The sequence below is a fragment of the Geotrypetes seraphini genome, chromosome 8, assembly GCF_902459505.1.
Source record: "Geotrypetes seraphini chromosome 8, aGeoSer1.1, whole genome shotgun sequence".
NCBI lineage: Eukaryota > Metazoa > Chordata > Amphibia > Gymnophiona > Dermophiidae > Geotrypetes > Geotrypetes seraphini.
Genome location: NC_047091.1, coordinates 177,293,290 through 177,308,650, shown reverse-complemented (window position 1 = coordinate 177,308,650; position 15,361 = coordinate 177,293,290). Strand labels below are relative to the sequence as shown.

The following is a 15,361-nucleotide window of genomic DNA, read 5'->3' as shown; positions in this document are numbered from 1 at the left end:
TTGTACTTAAGATTTTCTGCCTACCGACAGTTTCGGTTGCGGAAAGAATCTCCAAGGGGTCCTTCTATCAAGCTGCGGTAGGGGTTTAACCCGCGTTAGCCTGCATTGAGCAAGCGTTGGTTTTTATAGCCGGCCGCGGGGGTTAGCGCGGCTTGACAAAAGGCCCCCCAAGTTTTTGGCATTGGAGGAATCAATTGCTTCGCTTATTTTTATTTGAGAGTTGGGAGGTTCGAGGTTCGCCTAAAAAAAACTCGTCTTTTTATGGCGGTTTGGGATCCTTATATTCAGAATCTTTCACCAAGAATACGAAGTTTGGTTATCAATGATTTATTATGAAAATTAGGTTTAATAATTACATTCCAGTTATTTCTTTTAATTCTTTATTTTTGTCAACTTTCATCCAGGGTGAGGGATTTCATTTAGGGGGAAAGATAGGGGGGGGAGGGGATGGAATTAAAGGGGGTGTAGATATGATTGAATTAGTTCATTTAAAAATTTTATTTGAAGAATGGTATAAATTTGTATGAAATAATATTATGATTCTTATTGTATTGAATGTATTTATTTATTCAATTTTCTATATCGTTCTCCCAAGGGAGCGCAGTATTCGGGTACTCAAGCATTTTTTCCCTGTCTATCCTGGTGGGTTCACAATCTCTCTAATTGACCTGGGGCAATGGGGGGGATTAAGTAACTTGCCCAGGGTCACAAGGAACAGCTTGTGGTTGAACCCACAACCTCAGGGTGCTGAGGCTGTAGCTTTAACCACTGCACCACACTCTCCTCCAATACAATATCAAAAGTGAGCCAAGTATAGAACAATGAAGCCATTGTGACATCACTAATGAGGTTGGCTCTTATTGGTGGAATGAGGCATTATGACCTCACAATACCAGCTCTGGTTAGCAGAGGCTGAAATTTATTCCATTTTCTATACCGTTCTCCCAGGGGAACTCAGAACAGTTTACATGAATTTATTCAGGTACTCGAGCATTTTCCCCCATCTATCTAATGGACCTGGGTGTGATGGGGGATTAAGTGACTTGCCCAGGGTCAAAAGGAGCAGGGTGGGTTTGAACCCACAACCTCAGGGTGCTGAGGCTGGAGCTTTAACCACTGCACCACACTCTCCTCCAATACAATATCAAAAGTGAGCCATGTATAGAACAATGAAGCCATTGTGACATCACTAATGAGGTTGGCTCTTATTGGTGGAATGAGGCATTATGACCTCACAATACCAGCTCTGGTTAGCAGAGGCTGAAATTTATTCCATTTTCTATACCGTTCTCCCAGGGGAACTCAGAACGGTTTACATGAATTTATTCAGGTACTCAAGCATTTTCTCCTCTCTGTCTCAGCAGGCTCTCAATCAACCTAATGTACCTGGGGCAATGGGGGGTTTAAGTGACTTTCCCAGGGTCACAAGGAGCAGCGTGGGTTTGAACCCACAACCTCAGGGTGCTGAGGCTGGAGCTTTAACCACTCTCCCCTATTACAATATTATAATTGGTAATGAAAGGAATGGGGGGGGGGAAGGGAACAGGGGGGTATAGAGAAGAATAAAATAGGTCTTATGGAAATATATTTTGGAGGAATGATAGAAATATGTATGGATATATTATAATTGTGAATCAAATTGTAATGAATATCTTGTTTTATTTTATTGTATATATATTTGATTCTTTCAATAAAATGTTATAAAGTAAACATGAGCCATCAGCACGGATTCCTTTCAGCATGACAGTGTCTCATTTTTTTTTAAACCCAAATAGGTTTACTCCCTTTTATCAGGCCTCGATACTCAAAACATTTCCGTGCCAGTAAGACTCCTTACAACAGTCTCAGTGGTACAAAACCTCTCCCCCAGATGTTCGAAAGGGTTCTCTGGGGCCGCCACCGATCCTACTCCCACTTCATACCAAGCCACTGGAATCCAACGGCCTAAGGTTGACAGACTTTACAGATGTAAAATCCGGACACCCTAGACCCGCTCCCCAGGCCCGCCCTAGTTCCACCCCTCCCCCGCTGCTGATCAAACCATATGGAATTATCTCCTATACAAACTGGGAATATCACACGGGTTAATGCATTTTGCCTTTCTGTATTAGCAAGATGCTCGTCCGTTTGCGTTCTAATCGGGAAGCCAATTTTTTTTTTTGAACCGATTCGAATCGATTCACCCGAAGTGAATCGGTGAACCGATTTGAATCATGAATCAGGCAGCACTACTGATTATTAACTAAACAAGAACATATAGTATATTAATGGCATAGAGAGGGTGAGTGACACCCCTGCCACGCCCTCTTCTCCGCCCCCTCCCCCCCCGCCTTCCCAACTCCCCCTGCTGCGCACACGCCCCTGTACCTCTTTAATTTTCCTGGCGTGAGCCACATCACGAACTTGCTGCCTGCGTCGTGTCTGCTCTCCCTCTGGCGTCACTTCGTAGGCGAGGGACCCGTAAGTGACGTCAGAGGGGTCTGACACTGATGCGGGTAGCAAGTCCGTGATGCTGCTCACACCGGGAAAATTTAAGAGGTACAAGGGAAGGGGCGCATGCATGCAGCAGGGGGGGTCGAGGAGGACGGGTGCCGGCACCCCCACCATGATGGCGCCTGGGATGGACCACCCCACCCCTTACTATGCCACGGATTCTAATCCGAAAGGCTGTGCCATCTCCCTCGGAATCTAACCTTTTAAAGGTGCCTTGTGTTCATTTCAAAATGTTTTCTGCATCATCGGATGGACTCTACTCCCAGGTCCCTTATCTCCCTCGTTGCCCTGACAATGCCTCTTTCCCCCCATCATCTAATCATCCGTCCTGAAAAAGAAACCGCCTTTCGTGCCCTACTAACCCCGTAGAATCTGACGCCTGCTCCAGGTTAGCTCACTGAAACAGGAGTCCAAAGGTCCTGGCACGGGAAGAATTGGCAATCAAGCAGAAACGCAAACAAGACAGGTGGAACGGCCGAGAAGTCACTCTGATGGGCAACAAGAGCTCCCCTCTGGGAAGATAATGCATCCAAGAAGCCTGACAGAAATTCAGCCATATTAACCCTCTCCATGCGGTGCACACAGGATTAACCCTTTATGTGGCACGGTTGCTCAGAAGCAACATGTGTCTTCTGTGGCTCTCACGGGAGATCTAAGTTTCCAAGATTAATCGCTTATTTAACATTCTAAGCGATGTACATAGTATAATAATAAACATAAGTTAATAGAGGGAGACTAACAATTTAATTAAAAAACCTTAAGACAAACATGGGATACAAAGGGAAAGGAGAAGGGGAAGAAATACAATTTTGAGAAGGTTAAAGAAAACATTTATGGTAAACAACATTAGGAAGGAAAAAACGAAGGGAGGCAAGAGTAGTAAATATAATGAGATCTATAAAAAAAACTTTAGTCGGGTCGTACGTTCTGGTTATCTCAGCTGTCAAATGCATCTTTAAAAAGAAAGCATTTGAGCTTACTTTTAAATCTAACCAAATCTAATTCTTCTCGAATATTGATTGGAAGTAAATTCCAGGTTTGAGGTGCTGTGACGGAAAAGATTGAATTTCGCCGTGGATTTATAATTTTTAAAGAAGGAACTGTCAGAACATAAGAACATAAGAAGTTGCCTCCACTGGGTCAGACCAGAGGTCCATCCTGCCCAGCGGTCCGCTCCCGCGGTGGCCCATCAGGTCCGCGACCTGTGAAGTGGTTTCTGACCACTTCTATAACCTACCTCAAGTTCTATCTGTATCCCCTCTATCCCCTTATCCTCCAGGAACCTATCCAAACCTTCCTTGAACCCCTGTACCGAGTTCTGGCCTATCACATCCTCCGGAAGCGCGGTCCATGTGTCCACCACCCTCTGCGTAAAAAAGAACTTCCTAGCATTTGTTCTAAACCTGTCCCCCTTCAATTTCTCCGAGTGACCCCCTAGTGCTTGTGGCTCCCCACAGTTTGAAGAATCTGTCCTTATTCACTTTCTCTATGCCCTTTAGGATTTTGAAGGTTTCTATCATGTTCCTCTAAGTCTCCTCTTCTCCAGGGAGAACAGCCCCAGCGTTTTTAACCTGTCAGCGTATGAGAAATTTTCCATACCTTTTATGTTGATCAATAGATCTAAGCAATCTAAGTGGAGTAAAGGGGATCAAAACTCTGTAAATAAAAGAGGGAGATTTACATAGAAGACTTTTAAAGACTAATAAGATTCATTTGTAGGTTATTCGATGGGCTACAGGGAGCCAATGTGCTTCCCTGAGTAGTGGAGTAACGTGATCAAATCTGCCTCTCCAAATGCCTGTTTATTTGGCCCTGTTGCTCTCCTTCAACGTCGAGTTACGTAAAAGCAGCCGTTTCACCGTCTGCCAATTAAAGGGCTACAAAAGGGTAACATTTATTAAAACAATGGCTGGCACCGGTCTCAGGTGAACTGAGGTTGTGCCAGCAGGAGGAAGGGGGTCAACCACAAGGGTCACACCTTTCTCAGCAAAGACCAAGAATCTGGATCCAGTGCCAAAGACCGCTCTGACCCTTAGGGAGAGTTTTTGAGCCGTGAAGAACTGAGTGTTTCTGTGTGACCTGAATATTCATGCACGGCACATGGTTGGTAAACTGCAGGGTACAGAACTATACAGTACTTCGGTTAATCAATACCACCTCTCTGCTGTGGTACATTACAGAATACATACTGTACTATATAGAACAGGGATCTCAAAGTCCATCCTTGAGGGCCGCAATCCAGTCGGGTTTTCAGGATTTCCCCAATGAATATGCATGAGATCTATGTGCATGCACTGCTTTCAATACATATTCATTGGGGAAATCCTGAAAACCCGACTGGATTGTGGCCCTCGAGGACCGGAGTTGCCCATCCCTGATATAGACACTCAAATCTAGGGGTCTCAAAGTCCCTCCTCGAGGGCCGGAATCCAGTCGGGTTTTCAGGATTTCCCCAATGAATATGCATGAGATCTATGTGCAGGCACCGCTTTCAATGCCTATTCATTGGGGAAATCCTGAAAACCCGACTGGATTCTGGCCCTCGAGGACCGGAGTTACCCATCCCTGACATAGACACTCAAATCTAGGGGTCTCAAAGTCCCTCCTCGAGGGCCGCAATCCAGTCGGGTTTTCAGGATTTCCCCAATGAATATGCATGAGATCTATGTGCATGCACTGCTTTCAATACATATTCATTGGGGAAATCCTGAAAACCCGACTGGATTGCGGCCCTCAAGGAGGGACTTTGAGACCCCTGATATAGAAGCAGTATAACATCCTGGAGCATGGTATCCTGCAAAATGCTACATTGTGCTATAATATAATATTCCTCACTGCAGAAGATAAGAAGTGCCATACTAGGACTGACCAAAGGTCTATCAAGCTCAATATCCCGTTTCCAATAGTGGCCAATCCAGGTGACAAGTACCTGGCAAGATCCCCAAAGAATAACAACTGATTTTATGTTGCTTATCCTAGGAATAAGCACTGGATTTTCCAAGTCCATCTTAATAATGGCTTATTGGACTTTTCTTCTACGAAATGAGCCAAACCTTTTTTAAACCCTGCTAAGCTAACTGCTTTTACCACAGTCTCTGGCAAGAAATTCCAGAGTTTAATTATCTGTTGAGTGAAGAAATATTTTCTCTCATTTAAGACTACCGCTTAGTAGCTTCGTTGCATGCCCACTAGTCCTAGTATTTCTGGAAAGAGTAAAACAAGCGATTACTCCACTCGGTATTTTGTAGACCTCTACTTTACCTCCTTCTGAGCCATCTCTTCTGTAGGCTGAAGAACCCTAGCATCTTTAGCCTTTCCTCATAGGGGAGTCTTCCAATCCTGTTTATCCCACTGTAGAATGCTGAACTCCGCTCTCACATAATATTCCCACTGCCAAACACTGCATCACGCTACAGAAGACTGGAATAATGTAGGTCACCATTATTCCATAGTTCAGGCTGGTTGTTTACACGCTCCGGTCTTGTGCCCCTTACAGATTCTTACCTTGTAAAGTCCGATCCAGTCCCATGAGCTCTTGGGGAAGGTGGGTGCCACGTTAAATCTGACAACAGCATCAGAAGCTTTGGACCACTCGTCCGCCACAAAGATTTGCACCAGCGGTACATCTGCTTTATAGCTGAACTGGAGAAAGGAAACACGTGAGAAAAATTCTATTAGTCTTCAGAAGTGCCAGTATTAGTCAATTGGTTTGAGTGGCCAAATATTATGTGGCACTAGCCTCCTCATCAGACCGTTATCTATAATAATAAAATGCTAAACGCGCAAGTGCACTCTCGCCGCGGGTTTCCTGAGACCTGCGAGAGTACGCATGCGCACTTAATACGTCACCAGGATCCACTCCACAAGCCGGGACCGCAGACAGCCTCCACAAGCCCGTTACTGGAGGATCGCCAAGGGAGCTCCGGGAGAATGCTGCGGCAGCGTGGGAGGGGGGTCGGAGGAGAGGGACCGGCGCCGAGGGAGAAGGCATCGCCGCCGAGCGTCCCCGAGGGCAGAGGCAGCCCGCGTGCACGGTGGACCGAGCGCAAGGACGGCCGCCCGCGCAAACTGACAATTAAAACAGCTCATGCCGCGGCCCCGCCGCACAAGCTCGGCCCCCGAGGCGCAGCAGCCCTTCATTGACTGGCGGTGACCTGGGAAGGGGTAGGGGAGGAGGAGGAGGTGGGAGCTCGCATGCAACCGTCCCCATCCCTGGATTCAGTTCAGTTTCTCCTAGCGGCTCACCGGCGTGTGGACCTCGGTTTCCCTGCCCCTCCCCCCGGAGGGACCCGACGGACTAAGGGAGAAGGAGACGGAGTGAAGCAGTGGCAGCGGTCGCGGGAGCTGTGAAAACTTTCTTAAAGGGACAGTAACGCCAGCTGCTTGCACACTCCTCTCTGGACAGATGCTGCAGAGCAATGATCCTTTATAATAATCAAAAAGTTGGGCGCAGGTATGAAGAATGCAGCTTTCAGCTCTGTCTCTACTGAGATCCAACACAGCGTTTGGAGACCTGGGGAAGGGGGCACAAATGGACCCAGGCACAGGGAGGGGGAGGGGGAGGGTGGAGAGACACACTGGACCCAGAAGTGGGGGAGAAATGCTGGCCTAGGGTTGTGGAAGCTGAGGGAAGGGAAAGAGAGAGAAACCTGGAGCATAAGGGGAGAGTTAAGAGAGGGGGCAGATGCTAGATTGGGGGGGATGCAGTTGCAGAAGGAAGAAATGCTGATCCAGTGGAGGGGAGGAGAGATGGGTGGGGAGTCAGGAGGAGGCAGGAGGAAGGGGAGGAACAAGGCAATAACGGAGAAGGCCAGACCGCAGGAAGGGAAGGGGGTGGGGGCGAATGCCAGACCGTGGGAAGATAAGGGGGGGTGGGGGGAAATGCTGCTGCTGCTACTGCTGCTGCACAGGGGGCAGGGAAACACACAGAAAGACAGACAAAGAAAGGGGGCCAGGGAGAGAGAAAGACAGAAAGAAAGAAAGACAGACATATATTCTAGCACCCGTTAATGTAACGAGCTAAAAGACTAGTGTTTTATATAAAGTGCTTTAATGCATTAGTGCTTCTGTACTTCAGTGCTTGAGTAAATAAGTAAATAATCTTTCAACTTATCTTTTTTTCTGCACTTTCTGAGTTTTCCCTTTGTCAATAGCTATCGGGAAGGGACCTGTCACTCCGACATGTTTCGCCCGAAGGCTGTATCAAGAAAAAGTCCGCCCCCCCCCTTTTGCTTTAGCTCCACACCATCCCGATCATTGGAAATTTAGTCACTACAGGAAGAGGCGGTCAGAGCAGACCGCGAGCAATTTTTCTTCACCCAGCGCTCCTAGCTGCCCTCTCCTGCCTTTTGACAGGCGAAAAACCGCAATGGAACCCCCGCGATTATCTGATTTGTGAAAGTACATGCACAGATGCTAGGATTTTGTGTTTAACTCTATGCCCCGCCCCCACACTCCAGCCAATCTCTTTTGAGAACACTCACCTGCTAAGTACATCCACTGAATATTAGCATGCACTTCAGATTAGCACACAGTCGGAAACGGCTCATGTGTGTGCATATCCCCCACCCCCACCCCCGCAATCCAATAAAGGTCGCCCAAATTTCAGCACGATTCTGAGTTGCACACGCCACTACATTCACGAGCCATTAACATCCAGTCATTGGCCTCTAGAAATCGATCATTTGGAGTTGTGCGCTCAACTGCCTACGTACGCAACTATAATGAACCGCACCTAAATCTTCTTGAACACAATCAAAAAAGGAGGAGGGGGGGCCAGGGGAGGGGAATGTCCAAAAGCTATATGCAATGTTAGTGAATTTGAGGGATGCGTGCCCAGCCTGAGCACCAGGATTTACACCAGGCTTCAACTGGCTTAAGCCCTCCCGCCCAAAGTCGGGTGTCAGGAGCGAAGGACTTGAAAACCTTAGTAAAGTGTCAACAATCGTTTCGTGGCTATGCGTCACTGCCTCGGGACTTTTGACCCAATATTTCCGACGCCAACTGTGTAGCAATCCTACGCTCCATTTCCTTGGCGTGATGCAGAGTCACGAAACAATCGTTGACACTAAACTTTTGAGCCTAAGAACGCATAATAAAGAGAAAGCTGCGTTACAAACTTTTCCAATTATTAATGCAGGCACAAAAGGTTTTTTTTATGCCGATGATGCGGTGGAGGTAGGGTGTAACTGAGGCTTTCTCTTTCGTGAGCATTAATATACTATATGTTCTTGTTTAGTTAATAATCAGTAGTGCTGCCTGATTCATGATTCAAATCGGTTCACCGATTCACTTCGGGTGAATCGATTCGAATCAGTTCAAAAAAAAAATTGGCTTCCCGATTTGCCTGACCCTCCCCCCTCGCCCCCCTAAAGCAGGAGCGGCAGCACTGCTCTTGCTGGCCGACAGCTACCGCACCTGTTTTAGAGGGCGAGGGACAGTAGGGAAGTGTTGCTGTCAGCTCCCCCCTTCCCCCAGTGTCCAGCTTCCACCTCCCTGACATCAGAGGAGGGGCGGGACCGCGACAGAGGAAACAGCTCCGAAGAAGTACAAAGATCGCTAGCACCGCAATCTTGTTGCAGGCTGTTCCTGGAAGGTAAACAGTGCGGGGAGGCCAGGGGGGGAAACGGGAGGTCAGGGAGGTGGAAGCCGACGCTGGGGGGGGGGGGGGGGCCGACAGCAGCACTTCCCTACTGACCCTCGCCCTCTAAAGCAGGTGAGCTAGGATTTAAGAGAGAGAGGAAAAGTCTTTTTTGTTTGTTTATTTTGTTTACACCACAGCGCCAGTGTGGTTAGGAGAAGGCAAAAGGGGGTGAAGAGGCTATAAAATAAACCCACCAGGATGTTTGAAACAAAACACCCAATTGGGCAGGAAAATCGAATCGAATCGAAAAACCAATTCAATAGGCTGAATCGAATTGAATTGAAATTTTTTTTCCTGAATCGGGCAGCACTAATAATCAGTGAAGAATGTAACACTTTACTAAGGTTACATGACTAAGATACCAGCATTTACAGGCATGCTTGATGTCAGCAACTTTGCTGCTCCTTAAGACAGCAATTCGATATCTGGTCAGACATTGAGGGCCAGTAGTTTCTTGACCTTTCCTTGAGTAAAGGACCAACGCGGTGTCCTTTGAAAGTTTTCACAGATTCACTGGGATCTGTCTAGACCAGGGGTGTCCAACCTTTTGGCTTCCCTGGGCCGCATTGACCCCCAAAAATGTTTCTGGGGCCGCACAAATGCGCAAACACTGCGACAAGACAGAGGAGGGAGCCGACAAGACAGTAAACACCCAGGGGCAGCAGAGGAAAACACTGCATCGCCCTCGATCGGGACCGCACAAAATACTTTACGGGGCCGCATGCAGCCCTCGGGCCACAGGTTGGACACCCCTGGTCTAGGCTCTAGATTATCCATCAGAAACCGCTTTCTCACCCTCTCACTCCCTGCTTAGTGAAAATAGCTTGAAATGCTCAGGCCGCATTTGACCTAAGGGCTGGCATTAGGGGAGGGCAAACAGGGCAGCCGCCCTGGGTAGGGTTACCAGATATCCAGGAAAACATGGATATGTCCTCTTTTTAGGGTACCATAACTAAAGCGCACAGGACTTTGACACGGGGACAATCCCACGGCGACATTTGTGCGCAGGACAAATGTGAGCTGCCGCTTCCGCCGTTCCCGTTAATGCTTTGGGGGGAGCGTGGGGGGGAACCTTCTGACTACACTTAGAAGTGCTCGTGCACCCGTTGGGTGGGGGGGTTGGGGGAAGACCCCCCTCCCAGTAAACTGAAAACTCCCGTTCTCCTTCTCTTTTTTGGTGTTCGGGAGTTTTCAGAGCACTTGTAAGTGTAGTTCACACGCATCCGCGCATGCTGGAGGCCCTTCAGATGTGGTCTGGAGGTCAAGAAATAAAGCGATGTGCTTTTTGGGAGCGGGAGGTTGGAAGGGCGGGGTTGGAGGCGGAACAGGGCGGGGCTGGGGGGGGGGTGGAGTGGGATGGGGCCATGTCTCTGGGTTTTTCCATCGTCAAATATGGTAACCCTAGCCCTCCGGGCATATCTTCCCCTTCTGTCCATCTCCCGCTCTTCCCCTCACCTTCCCGGTCTCCTTTCAAATGCGATCCACCCAGACAGAAACATGAAGTTGCTTGAGAGGGAGGTGGAGCCAGTTGGGACAGGACCTAGGAGGGGGGTCACTCCTGTTCCAACTCACCACTTGCCCACCAGGGCTCAAGGCAGTCCCGGGGAAAGCCTGCAACAAGTCGGGGGAGGTGCACAATTGGGGATGACTCGATATCAACCGAAACCCCCCATTTCTGGGCCTTTTGGCCCCAAACTCTCTGTATACAGGGTAATTTCTTGGGGTCCCCATTTCTGTTTCTATTTGTGATCCCTTGTTCTGTATTTGGTCAAGGCCTATCTGTGTTTTGCGTGCAAAGAAGACAATTAAAGCTTTTATGTTTAGTAGAATGGCAAATGGGGAGATCGGGGGACAGTGCAAGGAGGAGAAAGGATTGGGGCCTCCGCCTTAATTTCTGCCCTAGGCCCCAGCAAGTCTAAAACCGGACCTGTTTGGCCTGATTGTAGCACAGTGGCCAACACCTGATAAAGACCAAAGTAGTTCATATAGTCTGCCTAGTAAACCCCGGCTTTTATTCATAAATTATTAATCCCTTATACTTCTAATAGAACTCTAAGATCAGCCGAACAGCAATTATTAACGATCCCTTCGCTAAAAATAATAAATACGCGCCGTCAGTTTATTTTTTCAGTCACTGCTCCCCAAACCTGGAATTCTCTCCCTTGCTATTTACGAGAAGAAATTAACTTAGAAAAATTCAAATGTAAACTGAAAACTTTCCTTTTTAACGACGCCTTCACAATTTAACACCAAGATTTTTCTCTCAACAAATTAAAAAAAAAAAAAAAAAAAGTCTCAGAATTAATCTTTTCTTCTTTAAACAATCTTATATTTATTCATCTTCATTTTTATCCCTTCCCTAAGTGTTTTCTTTTATATTATAAATTGTAATTTCTTCCCCTACCTATCCTTATGTTTCCAGTTCTTGTCAAAATTGTTTTTGTCCTGTTAGTCTCTATTTATTTTAATATTTATTTTATATTGTAATTTTAATTACTTGTACATCGCTTTGAATAACGACAAAGCGATTAATCAAATACATATTAAACTTGAAACTTGTTTAGAGCAGTGGTCTCAAACTCTCGGCCCGGGTCCACATGCGGCCCGCCAGGTACTATTTTGAGGCCCTCGGTATGTTTATCATAATCACATAAGTAAAATAAAACAGTTTCTTGATCACGTGTCTCTTTAGCTATAAATGAGAATATTATTATTAGGACTTAGCCAAAAGGAAAGATTTATAAACTATAAAGCGTTTTACCTCATGCAAAATTGTCATTTATTTAATAAGACATTAATTATGTTTTCTGAGGCCCTCCAAGTACCGACAAATCCAAAATGTGGCCCTGAAAAGGTTTTGAGTTTGAGACCACTGGTTTAGAGTTATAGCTGACTCTCTGTTCAAATTAAAGTTAATCTCCCAGGTTTTCATTTAGGCTTGTAAACATGACCTTGGGCAATCTGCCGGTTATGTCTCTTGAAGCTGCAAACAGAAAAGGCAGATAACCTTCTCACAGAGGGTGAAAAGATTCATATCTATCAGTACTGGATGAAATTCTCATGTGCCTGCGCACACACACACACAGAAAAAAATATGACACAAATTAAAATGAGAGCATTTAAGAAATGCAGATTTTCCAGTACAGAGTAAACCCTTCCGGATCAGCTGCCTTCTACTGACCTTCAAAGAAAAGCTGGCGGAGACCGGCTTGTGATCGCTCTCTGTGTACTGCATGTGACTGCGGTAGCAGAGCTGCGTGACGGTCAGCCCCCCTGCCATGGGCACCCAGGAGCGACGCCTCCCCGAAGCACTCTGCGAGGGGAGCGGGGAGCCCACGGTTTTCATCTTCCAAAGGATGCGGTCCGTCCAGGCCGGCTTCCGTTTCTTAGCACTGGCACAGGAGAGACAGCCGCAAGGTTACAGTTAAACCACGCCACATACACACACGGATAGACGTGTACATGCAAAGGTTCACAATATCACAAAAAATGAGGAGTAGAGACAGTGGCGTAGCGAGGGTGGCCGGCGCCTGCGGCGGTGGCGTCCCTCTCCCCCCCCCCCTTCCCCACCATGCACATGCGACCCTTCCCCGTCACTTTTTAACTTTGGCGTGAGCAGTGATAAACTTGCTGCCCGCGTCGGTTCCGGAGCTCTCTCTGACGTCAATTCCTCCCGGAAGCGACGTCGGAGAAAGTGCCAAAGCCGACGCGGGCAGCAAGTTCGTCGCTGCTCGAGCGTAAGTTAAAAAGGGAAGGGGAGCAGGTGGGCACACGCGCGGCAGGGAGAGGAGGAGGGATGCCAGTGCTCCCCTCGTGCCCCCTCACGACATCACTGAGTGGAAAAGACTCTAACAGTAAAAAAAAAAAAAAAAACACCCTAATACTCTCCACTTAAACAATGAAGCCGACCTGTTCACCCGGCCTAGATGAAAGAAAACGCCTCAGGTTACAGGTAAGCATAAAAAAGCTCTACCAACCTCCACATCGTCAGCATAAAAAACTTTCAACTTTCAACAAAAAAGATAGGAGTTTGTGAAAAAAAAAACCCCACTTCAAGCAATCACTAAACCTTAGTCCTTGTATTTTAAAGCCAAAAAATTCATACACAAAGATATACAAACATATATCCTTACCCAGAGTCACAAAAATTTCTCCCTACCCCCCCCCCCCCCCCCGATATTCAGCAGTGCTTAGCCAGTGAGGAAAGGCTCCTAGCCAGCTAAGAACCCTCTCAGCCAGTCATCTGGCAATATTCAACAGGAGATACGATCCCTAGCCGGCTCTCTCCCCCTGAATATCTGGCTCGCTTAAAAAAGTGGGTCTATCATTCGCTTAGTTTTGACTTAGTCAGCTAGCTTCTTGGCCAGCAAAGTCCATGGCAGTGAACCCCGACCGCTACAAACCGTGGGAAGTAGCCAGGTTGCATCTCGTGGTCTGAATATCAGGCCCCTACTGTTTTTGGTACGTTGTGGTTAGGGTTACCATATTTCTTCCTGGAAAAAAAAAAAAAAAGAGAACATGTGGCCCCGCCCCCAGTCTCACCCTGCTCCGCCCCCTCCTCCTCTCCTTCCCTGAGCTTCGGAGCCACGTCTGGAGGGCCTCTGAGCATGTGACGTGATGATGTCACACCCATGCACGCGTACGTGAATGCCCTCCAGACGGAGGGTTACCAGACGTCCGGATTTCCCCGGACGGCTTTTCAAAACCCGGCACTTTGTCCGGGTTTTGTAAAAGCTGCGTCGGGCAGGGAGGAAGTCCGCGCATGTACGGATGCTGTGTGATGATGTGCGCGGACTTCCTCCCTGCTCAACAAGGCAGGCAGCGGGAGGCGGGGCTAGGATGGGCTTTGGGGCGGGATTAGGGTGGGGTTGGGCGGGATCAGGGCAAGCCTGGGGGCGGGGCCAGGGGTCGGAAAATCTGGCAACCCTATCCAGACGTGGCCCCAAGCTCCTAAACCCGAACAAACTACTGGGTTTTTGAAAAACAGCCTGGACAGTACTCTAAACATGAGGGCATGTTCGGGTAAATCTGGAGATTTGGAAACTGAATGAGGGCAAGGGCTGGAACAGAAAATAATATTTTATTGAAAAGGTGACAATGTCCTCTCGTGGCCTGTTCCTGCAGGGTTACAGTGTGCATTACTGTCTCTCAGCAAGGCAGCACACTCCACTCAAGTGAGGTTACCATTTTTCGGGCCACAAAAATCTGGACACATATTTCTGTTCTGTCTCCAGCCCCGCCCCATTCCACCTCTGGCACTGCCCAGTTCTGCCTTTGGCTCTGTCCCAGCCCTTCCCAGTTCAGCCTCTAGCCCTGCCCCCCTCCACAAACCTTCTCTCTCCTTCTCCAACAAGCTTTGGACGCATCTGGAGGGCCTGGAGCTTGCGCAGATGTGTGTGACGCCGTTTGCACACGCTCACAAGCCCTCCAGATGCAGCCGGAGCTTTCCAAACTCCAGACAAACTGCAGGGTTTTGGAAAGTCCATCGGGAACCCTGGACAGTCCTCTAAAAAGAGGACATTTACGGGTTTCCCCCGAACGTCTGGTAGAACCCACACTTGAGTCGATTCTGGGTTCCCAGAATTACCAGAATAATCTTTAGTAAATGGCCCAGACAGATACACTTCTGCAAGGTCCCAAGTTGAACTTGACCCACTTGACTTTTACAGCTGCAGTTCACATGTACATTTTGGCAGCATAAAAGCAGTGGGGCTGAACTGCTTCCCTCTGGACCTTGTCAACCTAGCCTATGCCTTTTTACCTTTCCTGGACCACACTCTCCTGGCTCCGCCTCTCCTGTCACTTCCTCTGCGGTGGGAATAAGGTTTAAGGTGGTTCTGCCATTGTGAGGGAGTGTCATTAAGGGGAAGTGGTAGATTTCATTAAAATACATCTTGAATAGATCATTTTGGTCCGAGAAGGTAAAATATTTACCGTATTTTTTGCTCCATAAAATGCACTTCCCCCCCAAAGTGGGTGAAAATGTCTGTGCATCTTATGGAGCGAATATTGCATCACAGACCATGATGTGCAGCGTTCTTCCTAGCGTCTTTTACTTGGGCGTTTCGCTCTGCTAATTTAGGTGAGCGCCTGGATGTCTGCCAGGGAAACTTATACCTTTTTTCTCCTTTTTAAATCATGATGGTCCAGCGGTGTATCAGCAGGAGCAAGCTCTCTGCACTCCTGCCCCGCGCTTGAGCCCCTCCCCTGTTGGATGGTTGCCTC

The 15,361-nt window shown here is 47.8% G+C and overlaps 1 protein-coding gene across 6 annotated transcripts in view; it reads right to left on the bottom strand.

Moving 5' to 3' along the window:
* The window catches only part of INPP5J (inositol polyphosphate-5-phosphatase J), a 107,308-nt gene that overhangs the window by 19,933 nt on the left and 72,014 nt on the right, over positions 1–15,361 (bottom strand). For all 6 annotated transcript variants that reach the window (XM_033957088.1, XM_033957089.1, XM_033957085.1 and 3 more), the window contains 2 exons: positions 12,318–12,528; positions 5,998–6,135 (listed from right to left, as the gene is read on the bottom strand). In XM_033957088.1, coding sequence (XP_033812979.1) covers positions 5,998–6,135; positions 12,318–12,528 — 349 coding nt within the window. The remainder of the gene's footprint in view (positions 1–5,997; positions 6,136–12,317; positions 12,529–15,361) is intronic.